Source organism: Ruditapes philippinarum, unplaced genomic scaffold (assembly GCF_026571515.1).
Source record: "Ruditapes philippinarum isolate M1 unplaced genomic scaffold, ASM2657151v2 ctg1551_1_1_1_1, whole genome shotgun sequence".
Classification (NCBI taxonomy): Eukaryota; Metazoa; Mollusca; class Bivalvia; order Venerida; family Veneridae; genus Ruditapes; species Ruditapes philippinarum.
This window is the reverse complement of record NW_026866382.1, coordinates 329748-344240: the sequence shown is the minus strand read 5'-3', so window position 1 is coordinate 344240 and position 14493 is coordinate 329748. Positions and strand designations below refer to the sequence as shown.

Here is a 14493-nt window from a genome sequence, read left to right as displayed (position 1 = left end):
CATGTCATTTATTATAACATCTAACATGTCTAAAACAGTTACATGTATTTAAATGTTACAAAATTATTGTTTGCTATGAGTGATGATTTAAAAAGAAGAAGAAAAAATGACACAACGCATAATAATAAAGCATAATGTGCCTTTAAGTCATACGGACATACGCGACTATATGATCTGATTTATAATCTGTAAAGAAGTTTTTTCATAATATAAAAAGTTTAATTTTCTTTAAAATAGTAGAAAGTGGTAGTGGCATTGTAAAAGCGCTTGCTGAAATAAAATATTCATTTGTTCCTGGTCGTGTAGGCGCCTGATCAGAAGTACACATCATTCGAATGCCACGTGTTGACATTCCAATTTCCACTAAGATAGACAGTAAAATAACACAAATTTTCTTGTTTAGAAATTAAAAATAAATGAGATGTACGATGAATTCTTTTTACAGGAAAATATAAAAAAAAGAAGAAAAGCGAATGAAAAAATGTAAATCTTAACTTCGTGAAATTTTAACCATTAAAGGGACAAATGCCTCAAAACTGTTAATAAAATGTTTACTTCATTAGAAAGTTCAAACATTGGTTAAATTATGGTTTTTGCAGTATCTGACCAATCAAATACCTGAGATTTGAGTTTGAGCCGAGAGAATTTCTTTATAACATCGGACCCAGGGCAGACCGTTCGGTAAGCTCAATAGGCAGAGCTTTGAATCGGGAAACCCGATTTCGATTCCCGGACGGTGCGGTTCAGTTTGTTGTGATTGATCATGTAATATTTACTATGGTCATTCGCACTGTACCTCTGCTCTGGAATGTACAGAAGAAGTTATCAGTTTCTTGCGAAAGTGAAGACAATGTGTACTTGTATGTTGTGGCTGGACTGTGTTCTGGCTTACTGCCATGATTCGGGATTTAATCAATTACCCACCACCACCAAAGATCAAGACCAGCTTGAACATCCGTGCAGACGCTGTTCGTGATTCAGTAAGTAACAAGAAAAGCATTGATGCAAAGCATCAAAGGGCGTCCAAGCAAGAAATACAGCAAGTGAAGATGAACTAGTAGACATCTGATGGCCATATATTCTTATAAACTTTTCAACGGTTAATTGGTTTTTACCAGAATTGTATAATAATATTTATGAATGGGAGAAATTCTCCAGTTCGCTATTCATTGTACATATAGCGACATTTCATTTTTGATAATCAAACACCATTATACCAATCAGAATGATCGGCTATTATGACCGACGAAAAGGCCCGAGAAGTTGCAATTGCCCTTTCTCATTCCAAAAAGGGCGTCGCGTTTCGGCGCGGACGCAAATGTTGAAATTTTCCCTAAAAACTGATGGACGGAAATCGATTGACGAGTCCATTTTATATATATTTAGTGTAGTAAGGTTAGATAAAAATATTTTTTTTTACGTCTGAGGACAGCCAGCAGAATATGTGGGCGAAATAAATTGAAAGATAAGGCTGAAATGAGCCGCGTCACGACAAAACCAACATAATGGGTTTTCGACCAGCATGGATCCAAACCAGCCTGCGCATCCGTGCTGTTCGCTATCAGTTTCTCTACTTCTTATAGGGTTTGTAAGCGAACAGCATGGATCCTGATCAGACTGCGCGGATGCGCAGGCTGGTCTGGATCCATGCTGGTCGCAAACCCATTATGTTGGTTTTGTCGTGACGCGGCTCAAATTAGTTCTTTCATTTCAGTTCCTGCATTATGGATTTATTACGAAATACATTAAATGTAAGCATTATTTGTCACGAAATATATTTCTGATTTTTATTCGCGGAAAATTGCATCAAGGCGGGAAGAAAAACACGGAAAGACTGAGCGCTCATGCATATTTCATAGATATCACTAATCGTGCGTACAGAATTCTGATTTAGTTGAAATAATTTGACATTTATTCAATGAAGAGATTAATAAATTGCCTTGTTCAGCATTTCCTGAGGATAAAAGGTTTTTGTTTTTATCGGTTTTGTGTTACTGGTTTTGCGTTGCTGATTTTTTTGTCCAGTTTTTCAATTTTTGTGGATATCAATAAAAGCAAGACCTTATCAAATGTCTATGAAAATAGTAGAAAATTGCCATGTCAACTTCAAGTTAAAGTAAGTCAGATCAAGTTTAGGCTGCACGACTTATGCTGGTGACAAAGACGTACCATTTCGGGTTCGATCTTAAGTCATACTTATGTTTGAAGAATATGGTATGATTAAGTAAGATACCCCATATCCCCTCTTAAAACAGATCGCTACCAACCGCTCAGGTAATCTTTAGATTCGACCGCATAGAAGGTTTAAGTGGACGAATCCTTTCCTTTTTTCGTATATTTGTACACGAAAGAAAAAACTTTGACAGAACAAAAGATTTCACCAAATTTAAATAAAAAAATGCAATTGATGTTCAAAGTACATGTTCTCTCATAAACATGTCTCCGCTTTGTTTCCGTACATTTTACGGTACACTACTTTATCGGAAAATATAAAAAAAAATAATAGAAAAGACGATTTCACCGGGTCGAGATAGCGGAACCAGTTCGTATGAGCATAATGTATAAAGCAATTAAATATTTATATATAATTTCTAGAGGTTTATCAATAACTACGTTAGGTATCGTCAGAAAATTCACGTATTTGACACTCAGTAGCGACACATGTCGTCGCATTATTGGATGAATATATCTAATACACAGTCATTAATAGGAAAACAATAACAACATCAGCAACAAATTATAGGTTATTTACTATATTAAGATATCTCAAAATAAATCATTCCGAACTAGGGTTGTGCATCTTGAAACAGTTAAAATTGACCCATTAATTAAAAGCTTTTCTGTATACGGTTTTTATAAAAAGGGTGGTTATTTAATGAAGGTTTTATGGTATTTTTAGCCAGCGTCGACAATTACTTTGGTTTAAAATATTTTTCTTTAATCTTAAGATGTAAAGGAACGTGAAATGAAATAATTATCAGTCAAAAGAAAAAAAAGGAAGACAAAAAGGAAAAAAGGAAATAGAAAGAAAAAAGAAAGAAAGAAATGGAAAAAAATGTGGTCAGAAGTTCTTGGATCATATTGATTATTCATGAAAATGCGTAATATGACACAGCAACCATGACTGTTACATAATTATGATAAATTGTCAGTGTCATCAATTTGATTTATCATAATATATGAGGTAAAATGATGCAACATCTTCTTTTTTCACGCTGTAGGAAAATATATTCATCACATATGTTGCGTGTTTTCATTAAGTATTGCATTATATTAGTTACACACGTTTTAAAGTAACAATACCAAATTTAAAAAGGACCATTTTCTTACAATGCCAGTTTGAATATATATAAAGCCACGTATATTCAGCCATATTGAGCCATTTCTCAAGGTAAACACATATTTTTTTTATTTTAAGCTGAATTGTGTAGACTATTCATTAGTCACGTCACATGACGTAAACGTGACGCCAAAATACAAATATGTATTCATCCGCTTTTACTTGTAATTTTGCGCTTAATATTTCGATATGTAAATGTATAAATCGAAATTTTACAAAATCATGTCATTCAATAAAAAACAGTGTGATATGTTATATATCTCATTGATATCCTAACAGTAGCTTAAATATATATAAAGTAGAAGATAATAAATGAGGATCAAACTTACCCCCTGGTGATGGGTATGTTACCCACTGTGTTGAGCAGATACTGAGAATATAGATCACTGTCGTCACCAGACTGAGCAGAATTGACACGTATCTCGTGCGCACGAACACACGATGTTCCCAGAAGCGGGACAAAGTCATAAGTTCGTCTGGAGTCAGACGATTTATATCGTGTGCTTCGTGATGAAGCTTTGTTTTTGATTTTTCGATGAGTTTACACGTTTTTAAACGCTCCTGTTTATGTCTTTTTATGTAATTTATATCGTCTTCAGAGATGTATTTACTACCTAAATCCGGGTGAACAAACATTAATCCTTCTTGGCGCGCTTTTTTGACAGGCGTGGAAGCACGTGGTATTTCCGGTTCCGGTGGTTTTTCTAATTGTTCCATGCGCCGTCTGAAAGACTGGCGCCTCTCCCGTCCCCATTTCATCCATTGAGACTCGCACTGGGTTAGGAAGCGTTTTGATCTTCGAGTTGAGCCAGATCGTGATCTGAACGATCCCTGCGATGATCGACTTTTTATGGAAGAACTTCGTTTGTGTTTATTCCATTCGTTGTTTATTTGATCAATTTGAATTCCAACGGCAGCTGGTGGAACTTTCAGGTTCTTGCTCTGTGTGAATAAAGAATCAAAATCCGGTCCCACATTCGCACTAAACATCGGCAGATTATCCGGTTTCTTGACATCATTGCTCCTAAAATCCAAGGGTGGCTTGTAGCCACGCTTACCTAAAGGATCAAGAGGTTTTGTAGTCATTTTTACACCTTTTATCTCCTTTTGTCCATCTGAACTAGTAATACCACTAGCACCATGACTTTTTTCTATCTGTTTCCCCTCTGTATCAAGTACCGATATACTTACAACACTCTTGTCGATAGATTCAACACAATACGTATCTCTATAGCTTTTCTTAAGCTCATTTGTATGATTAATTATATTATCGGAATCAATATTTCGTGTCCCAAACGTACCATTACCTTCGTGGCGTATATTCCTGGTATCCTCTCGCAAATCGATACCTTGATCCTGATGAGCAGAAGCTTGTTCCGTAACACCAGTCCTGGCACCGCTGTAATAACTTAAAATACTCTCTTGGGAGCTCAGGCCTGATGTAACTGTTTCACCAAGACCGCTAGTTTCAGTCGAACTCTGGTTAGCAAGGCGTTGTAGGCTCTTCGACTTTTCAAGCATGGGAACGCTTTCCGGGGACAGAAATTGTTTGTTTTGTACGTCCTTAGATAATGGCTTTAGAAAATCATTTTCTGTGCCAGGAATGCTGGTTTTATCATTTCCATCGTAACTGCTGTTAGAAGAATGTATTGAGCAGAATGCAACCGACTTTTTACCGTCAGGATAATCACTTCTGCTTCCACTGTATCCCCTGTCACTGTATCTGTCTTCCGTAGAAAATGATTTGTCTTTTAATCTTATCCTCTCTTTGTACCTCTTCTCATATTCCCGTGTATTAAGAGTACCATGCGACGGGAATTGCTTTGCTCTTATATTACGTAATGGGATAAACTCGTGAACGGACAACGTGTCGGAATTAGCCCTAGAAAAAAACTGTCGTCTGCTTAAATCAGTCTTAGACCGGAAATCAGGTATTGCGAACTTTTCGTTGATTCGCAAAATGTGCTCACCCTTAGCGGTCACAATTTCTTCATGCGGCTGGTCACTTTTATTCTGTACACTAAGTATAGGTCCTGAATTTTGCATAGATCCATAGCAAGTCTCATCTGGTTGCTCATCAGCCGATACCTTCCGGCGAAAAATTGAAAAAGGGGTATTCGGAAGAGTACGGTGTGATTTCACAGTATCCTTGGGCTGATTCGGTTTGGAAATAGGTTCGTTATTTTTTACCTGTATCGTAGGTGGTGATTTGTCTTGTTCAGTTACATTTTCACCTGCCTTTAATTCAAATTTACCATGAGTTGATTGTTTAACCAAAGGCCTTTTCTTTGACTTAACGCCAGTATCTAAACTATCTTTTAAATCACGTTTAGTAGGAGATACGCCTGTTTGAATCTTATCATCAACATATGATTTGAGCTTAACTTTTTCAGTTGTTTGTTCAGTCCTCCTTTTCAACTGATTGTCTCTGTTCTTTTGTTGGTCAATTGATGGAATTACCGCCTCGGGCGTATGTTTACCGCTACTTAATTTACTTTTGTCAAGACTTCTTGCCGTTTTAGCTGAAGACTCACGTTTTTCACGATCTTGTATTTCTAGACTTTTTTGTCTATGATAATCTTTTGGCTTGTTTGGAGATGCTCTACTTTCCACAAACTGACGTCCAGGATGTTGTTGAGTAGACATGTCCGCTAGAGCAAAGGTCAACTGGCCACTGTGACCAGCCCGTTTTATAAAGGTCAAGGACGGTCAGAATATTTTGATTTATCTCTTGTTGATTTAAAGTCCTGAAAAAGAGAGAAAAAAGGAATCATTAGTTACAAGTTGACGGAATAATGTAATACAGTGTAGTGTAGTGTAGTGTAGTGTAGTGTAGTGTAGTGTAGTGTAGTGTAGTGTAGCGTAGCGTAGTGTAATATAATATAACATAACATAACATAACATAGCATAGCATAGCATAGCATAGCATAGCATAGCATAGCAAGCATAGCATAGCATAGCATAGCATAGCATAGCATAACATAACATAACATAACATACCGTAACATAACATAACATAACATAACATAACATAACATAATATAATATAATAGAGATATAATATAATATAGATATAATTATAGCCTAAATATCTAGAAAAATACCTATACAACATAAATATCGAGAGAAAAATTATGAAAATACCGATGTTTATTTAAAATAACCCAAGAATACACGTTAAATTAGGTTTCAATTTTGAAATTTCTGTTCATAAATTTTTGAAAGGTGTTTAATCCATTGTATTTGAATATTTTAATAGCACACTTAAACTAAAAGTCAATACACTTTCAGAATATATTGTAATAATTTTAATCCCATCAGTGTCGTTATCTTGAATATAATAACATATTCTACACAATAAAATAAATATAACATGTGTTTTCCAGGCCTTTACCAGGTCATTATCAACAATAATAATTATTATATTTGTCATAGCATATAACAAATATCACATGTTCTCTATGACATCAGGTTAATATCTTATTATTAACATCAATATAAACTATGATATAAGTTACTTATTGATCACGTGCGTATACACCATATCACGTGCGTATCTATCATATCAATATCTGATTATGATCATCGTCAGAATTCTCTAGGATTAAAGTTTTATAGCATAGCATAGCATAGCATAGCACAGCACAGCACAGCACAGTACAGCAAAATAAAGCACAGCAAAGCACAGCACAACACATCATGTCATGGCATATAATAGCTTAGCATAGCATAGCATAGCATTGCATAGATTAAGCATGGGATAGCATAGCATAACACTATCTATAGGATAAATGGTTCATAACATAGAATATCATCATCATTTTTATTTAGATTTTGCACGTATGGATATGTGCATACATGTTTCTTGTGAAATAAACGATAAATCATTTTTTATTTATGCATGTGTAGTCAATATCAGATTACATGCACTTTAATAATTATTATAAATCTTTAATATTAATTAGATAAGATACTTTTTCATGCCATATTTTCAAGGAGATTTTTTTTATCAAATTTCAAAATTTCCTATAAATGCTTGTGGAAAAAGTCATTGTTCCACTTTTAATATATCAAAGTACTTTGAATTACAATTTTCCGAAAGAATTGTATTCAAGCCGTAACTTTCTAGAAACGAATGCTATTTTTGATTCTTGCCACCAGTATAGCGCCGCCGGACAGACTCCGCACTCCGTTGGTAACTTTTTGATGTTGTATCACCCCTTGACTTTGAATGGACTATTCCAAACATAAAGCAGGCTGGGAAAATCCATTATACAAATTCAGCAGGTTAGGGATTAATCTATTATAAGAATCCCACGTGACCTATCCCAGCGCATGATTCATGAAATATTTAAATCAAGCATCGGCACGTGTCTGTAGATTGAAATGAGATTAACCATGACAATTTCTATCGGCAAGGGAATTGACTAATCTATATAATAATACCATATCATGCCGACCTCATCCCGCCAAAAAATATGCCGCGGCGTCTGCTAATAATTCATCGGAGACAAGCATACATTTGCTGTTTTCTTTATTATACCTTATAGAAATTACTGTATAATAAAGTCATATGTATAAAATAAAGTTATTTGCCTAAATTTATGTATGTCTAGAAAGAAATATGAATCGCCGCGTCTGTTGATTGGTTGCTTTTTGATATCACTAGTAAATCAACACAGAAAAGTTTCTATGTACATTATCCACATTTTCAATTTCTTTGATTGTCCTTGTTGTTGTTATTAAAATTATTAATTCCCTCTGATTTCAATATAAATTTATACAGAAATGTAGCAAAAACTTGCGCTCACCGTAACGAAGTTTTTTTTACCAAGCAAAAAAGACCTTATTTAATTAGACGTGCCAGCAAAATTTGTTATCTGTTTTGATTCTTTTTTTTTTACAAAATTCAGATATAAATTATCTCATTTTCACAAATTTCATCAATAACTAATTATCTGGGAAGATCAAAGAAAATTATGTGCAACATGAAAGCTAATGCATTTCTTTGTATTTCTGAAAATACATTTTGCAGCCCTTATTATTTGATTTAGTTTAAATTATTTATGTCTTCAAGCTCGAGTGTGAAGAAACCTTGCAGCTCATTTGGACCATCCTTGAGTCCGCTTCCTAGGACTAACCGGTACTGGTGTCATGTGAGGAAACGTGGCCGTGACAGTATTAGGGCTTGAACCCATGATTCCCTGTTTGAGAGACAGCCAGGCACCGTACCACTTAGCAACAGCTCAAAGCTCAAATAACTTTTTTTTGAGAAAAATTGCCAATTAATGCCATATCAGAAGCCTATATTCAGATATTGGTAGACACAACTAACTTTACACAGTTTAAAGACATATAATACATCAGAAATAATTCTTAAGCTATGTCAAACATGTGATTAATAATGTTTTAATAATGCAGTAACGTGTCGTAAATGTAGCAAAATGTAAACAAAGTAGTATTTTGACTTCTATGCAAAATACTAAATAACTTAAATTTTTAAAAGCATATTAATTAAAAAACAGAGCAAAAGAAGAAAAAAGATCAAAATTTGGGCAAATGAGTTTTTCTGGTTACAAAAAAGTTAAGTTTTTAATCAAGAAATAACAAATAAAAATTTCCCCAACACACATCAAACGTTTTAAATTTTGCAAGGCTACTTATCAATAAATACTTTTAGTAAGATGAGGGTTAAAAAAAACCCTTATATAAATAAAATAATGTTTTCGTTAATTGCTAATAAAAAAGATTTTTAATTAAAAAATGTCCTTTAAAAAATTTTTTCATCTCCAAAAAAAAATTTAAATTTTTTTTTAAATCAAATATAACGCAGCCCCCTTTTTTGGGGGTTTTGAACTTCAAGGGACAGGAAATTTTTATAACAATCTTAAAAAAATGGTGGCGGGTTTAGACTTTTTTTTACCCCAAACACCACAAAAAAATTAAAATTTTCCCAAATTTTGATTTTTTCCGTTTTTTGTCGTCTTTTCCGCATTTTCCTCCTAATTTACAAAGACAGGAAAGGTGCACTTTTTTGTACAGGGAAAAAATCCCCAAAAAGTCAATAAAGAAAAAGAAAATGCCCCCATAATCAAAGTGTTTTTCGTGTTTTCGCCCTTTTCGAAAGTTTTCGTCCGGGAAAACACGATCAAACAAAATGGATTTTTTCCCAGTTTACCGTATTAGGGGAAAAAAAATAACCCCGATTGTTTTGGGATTTTTAAAATTGCAGTAAATATAGGAAATTTAAAAATTTCAACAATTTAGAAAAAAAAGGGCCAAAATATTCTTAGATATAATTTAAAAATTTTTTATTATAAAATTTGGCTTTTTACAAAAATTTTAATTTTAGGGGGAGGTAACCCCCAAGTTCAGCCAATATAATAAATTGAACAATTTATTTACTTTTGATTAACCGATAAAGTATTTTTAAATAGTTTGTTTTTCGTCTATGCACAACAATTTTCAAACAACAACCATTGTCAGTCTGAAATATGGTTCAAATAGAGCCTGCTCGAATTCCCAAGGTTTTTTACCACAAGGAGGGTCTTTTCAATTTCCGAGAAGGGGGGAATTCCAAATACTAGGCAAAGGGGAGTTAAACACTTTCTCACTTGTTTTTTAAGAGGGACAATGATGAAAAACTTTTTGCTAAATTTTCACTGAAACTTTTGGGTCTGATTTCCCCTTTTAAAAAACACACAATTCAGTATCCCAAATCTAAGAGGTTATTCATAATATCCAACTCCAAAATGAGGTTTTTGGGGAGGGTCATGGGACCTTTAAATATTTTTAACTTGATTTTAGTATTAAAGTTTAATTTAAAAGTTAAAAAAAAAAGGTTTTTTTTAAACCCTTAAAATTTTGTTAATTTTTTTTTGGGGATTAGTGTTTAATTAAATTTTAAAACCCTTTTTAATTTTAAATTTTAAATGAAAATTAGAAAGCCCCATTTTGGGCATAAATTTTTTAATTAAAAGCATTAAAAAAACCCTTCGGGGTAAAACAAAAAGCCTTTTTTCAAAAATTTAAATTGATCAAAGTTTTTCTTTAAAAAATTGGTTCCAACCTCAAAAAGGATTGTTTAATTTCTTTTTCTAAAAAAAAATTTTTTTTGGGTGTGGAATAAAATTTAACCCCGGCCAGGAAAAAGTTTCTTTAAAAAAAAAGACCATAAAAAGCCCCAAAATTTAAATAAGAAAAATGGGTCCTAAAAAAAGGGCCAAGAACATGGGAAAAAGGGCCAAAGAAAAAAAAAAAGGGAAAAAAGGAAAAATTAACCACTAAAACCTTTTGATGTAAAAAAAAATTCACTCATTTAGGGCCAAAAAATGTACCTTTTTATTTTTAAATTTTCTACGAAAGTAGGGAAAACTTTTTCCCAGCCCCAAATGTAAAAAGGTGAAAACGGGTTTCCATAATTTTTTTGGAGGTTTTCTATCCAGAAAAGTTTTTGGAAAAGATATTTCCAGTTGTCGCCGTTTAAATTTTCCCAAAACTTTTGGGATTTATAATTTATTATTTCTTTAATTTAATCTTTTATTTGAAAAAAAAACCAATTATAAAAAATAGTCTGCTATATGAGTACTTTTCAGCTTAATTTTTTTTTTATATACCCGTTTTAAAACAATAGAGTATTTACAGCCAGACAAGCTGATTGAAATCTTGGAAAACTTCATTAACAGAAAAATTACTTTTTAAGTAAATAGGTACCGGAATTATGTGACTGTTAAAATTTATAAAAAAAAAAAATTATAAATTTTTTCAAAAAAGCCTTTTGTAAAAAGATTATGGGTGAAACCCCCGGAAAAGAGCTTTTTTTAAGAAGGAAAAGAAAAGAAATACAGGTTAAAATGTCGCTGTTGACGTGGGTTTTTTTACGACCAGCAAGGCGCCAATTTTAAAATATGGTTTTGGGCCTTTTTTTTAAAAAAAACCAAATAAAAAAGTTAAATAAATACTCCGCTGTTTGGCCAAAAACAATGGGCTGCCCTGCGCCGAGAACATCCGAATGAATAAACGGGGAAAATTTCTCCCCCCAATTTCACTTTTCCCAGGGGGTGGGGACTTTTGTTACAATAACTGGTACTTTGCTCAATATTTTATAATAGTTTCGTTTTTTACAATATTTACTTCCCTTGACAAAGTGGCAGCTATTTTGGGTCAATAGTCTGTATAATGTAATATAAAATATGAAAAAAACAACATTATTAACAGCTGACTTAGGTGAATTAGCAAAATCTTTTGTCCATATGAAGGAAAATATGATTTTTTTATCTGATTTTGACTCTTAAATAGCGGCCAGGGGAGGTAATAATTGGTATGTGAAAATGATCTACTGAAATTGCATTTTATACAATGCATTGCTTAAGAAATTGAAACATCATTAAAATCAGACGAAACGAAGCTCAGTGATCAAGACCATACTCCCATTTTTATTGCTGACGAAATTAGATGAATTGATAGTATTCCAATAACCCGATTGTAGTTGCCCCTAGAGGGTTGTCTGAACACTTGATTCATCTAATATGTAAAGCAATGAGAAGTTTGCTTCTATATGACTTATTATTTGATTAAGTTTGGCGGCTATTTTCAGTAAGGGCATTAAATAATTTAAAGAAATGATATTGCGTAAATGTCTAAGCATAATTGGCAAGAGATTGTAAATTGTTCATATGAGATTTAAACTTATGAGGGTCAATTTGGTAGTTAGTTGGTAGTTGGATATTCGAATAACCAACAAAGCATTACGTTAGTTGGTTATTCGATATTCCCAACTATAAAAGGGGCCTAGTTGGTTTTAATTCAGATTCCACTATTAAAACCACATGGAAGTGTTGGAACCCTTCAACTTTATTAAACCACAAAATTTAAGAAACTGATTTTTTTGTGTTTTTCGGCAAATTTTTTACACAAACAGAATTTTCGAATAACCAACTACCTTCTGGTAGGTAGTTTGGGATTCACGCTTATAACCAACTGAGTCTCCTGGTCGATTTATAGTGAAGGGGTGTAACCATATTATAGAAAAACACATATTTTTAGTTATATAACTGTAACATTTGTTTCAGAAAAACAATTCGTTTTCTGTGAAATATATGTATTATCCGAATTACCAACTACCTATCAGTATGTAGTTTTGTATTCAGATGAAAAACCAACTGAGTCCCCTGGAGGACATAGGGAGACAGGGTGTTTCAATGTTGAAGACTAACAATCTCCTACGCAGTGATCTCCCCTTATCAGTACAGAGATCTCTGCCATTACAAACATTTTTATCAATATTTGATATTTGTTAGCTTTTGAATTAATTTTTTTTATTTTGTATACTTTTGATAGTTTTTGATAAACTATAACGAACGTAGGTAGGTAAAGTTAAAAATAGAACAGAAATAGAAAAGTTGACGTTATATTTTCTATGTAACGGTCGATATTTACATTTAAATTTCGACGTTACGTCATGTGACTTTCATCATCATGTGACGTCTGTGAAGGCAGTGATTACAATTCTGCCAAGGGAGGTAATCACTGTGAGGAGTTTGTAAGAATACATCTATCGTGATATTTATACCTGTGTTAAGGGTTAAACATGCAAAGTTCGAATTACCAACTACCTTCTAGTAGGTAGTGAATAACCAGCTGTGATCATTGGTCGATTTATAGTGAAGGGATGTTACCATATTATAGAAAACACATATCTTGTTATATAACCGTAAAATTTGTAAGCCGTTGACATGCATACAGTATCCGAATTACCAACTACCTTCTGGTAGGTAGGTGAGGATTCATGCGAATAACCAACTGAGTCTCATGGTCGACGTATAGTACGGGGTGATACCATTTTGTATAACACATCTATCTTGCTATATATCTGTTATGTTTATTCCGCAAAAGTGCTTTCTGTTTCGAATAACCAACTACCTTCTGGTTAGTACATGGGGATTCACGAGAATAACCAACTGTGTCCCCTAGTGGACGTAGACTGCGAGGTGAAAACATTTGGTAAACTTCATCTATCTTGTCATATATCTGTTTTTGTTTGTTTTTTTTTTTTGCATATTTTGACAGTAATTCATGTGGATTGAAAGTGTTGTTTGCAATATGTAAATTACTTTCTGTGTTCACTCGAAAATATTTTACCTTTAATTTAGATTAGATTTTTAAAATTTTCATGAAAATTAGCATGAGTCTGGAGGTTTGCTGCTGTAACATCCTTTTTTCACCTAATTTCCACCAACAGTAATATTTTTAACATGTGAAAATTAGATTAAACTTGTCTCAAACCAACCTCCATCATTAACAACAAGTATTAATTTCAGCTTACTTATTGTCAATATTAGAACTGCGATTCCAATTAACGAAACATGGCTTTTTATGGTATTGTTCTTAATTGCCAATGCCTGTCAACAGTCTTACTTATTTTCCTTTTACTACTCGTTTGTGTAAAGTCCTTTATCATAACCCCTCGAGCAAGGACACGAATGTCAGCCATTGTAAAACACTTTAGACCTAACAGCTATATTAACTATTTAGGTGTGAAAATTCAATTGCATTACTCAATTTCAAGTTTACTAATGCGATAATGTATAAAGGACTTCCAAAATAGTTATAAATCAGAGCGGGCGCTGTGGTGCAGTGGTAACACTGTTTGACTACAAGTCTAGGGGTTGCGAGTTCGATCCCCCGCTACTCCACTAAAATTACTAACAATCTTTCGCTTAAGAAATAATAAAAATTAAAATTAATTAATAAAAACTACTCAAATACTAACCTGAAACACTGACACACAGCACACTTCTCAAACACTGACACACAGGACACTACTCAAACACTGACACACAACACGCTACTCAAACACTGACACACATGACACTACTCAAACACTGACACACAACACGCTACTCAAACACTGACACACAACACACTACTCAAACACTGACACACAACACACTACTCAAACACTGACACACAGGACACTACTCACAGACTGACCTTACACAGGACACTTCTCACATACAGACCTGACATACACAGAACACTATTCACAGACTGACCTGACACAGGACACTACTCACAGACAGACCTTACATACACAGGCCACTACTGACAAACTGACCTGACATACAGGACATTACTCACAGACAGACCTGACA

General features: G+C 33.6%; 1 protein-coding gene across 1 annotated transcript in view; it reads right to left on the bottom strand.

Annotated features, from left to right (window-relative positions):
* The window catches only part of LOC132732356 (uncharacterized), an 85992-nt gene that overhangs the window by 47985 nt on the left and 23514 nt on the right, over positions 1-14493 (bottom strand). Inside the window, exon 2 of the mRNA XM_060718770.1 lies at positions 3670-6087. Within this exon, the coding sequence (XP_060574753.1) occupies positions 3670-5986 (2317 nt within the window). The 5' untranslated portion in view covers positions 5987-6087. The remainder of the gene's footprint in view (positions 1-3669; positions 6088-14493) is intronic.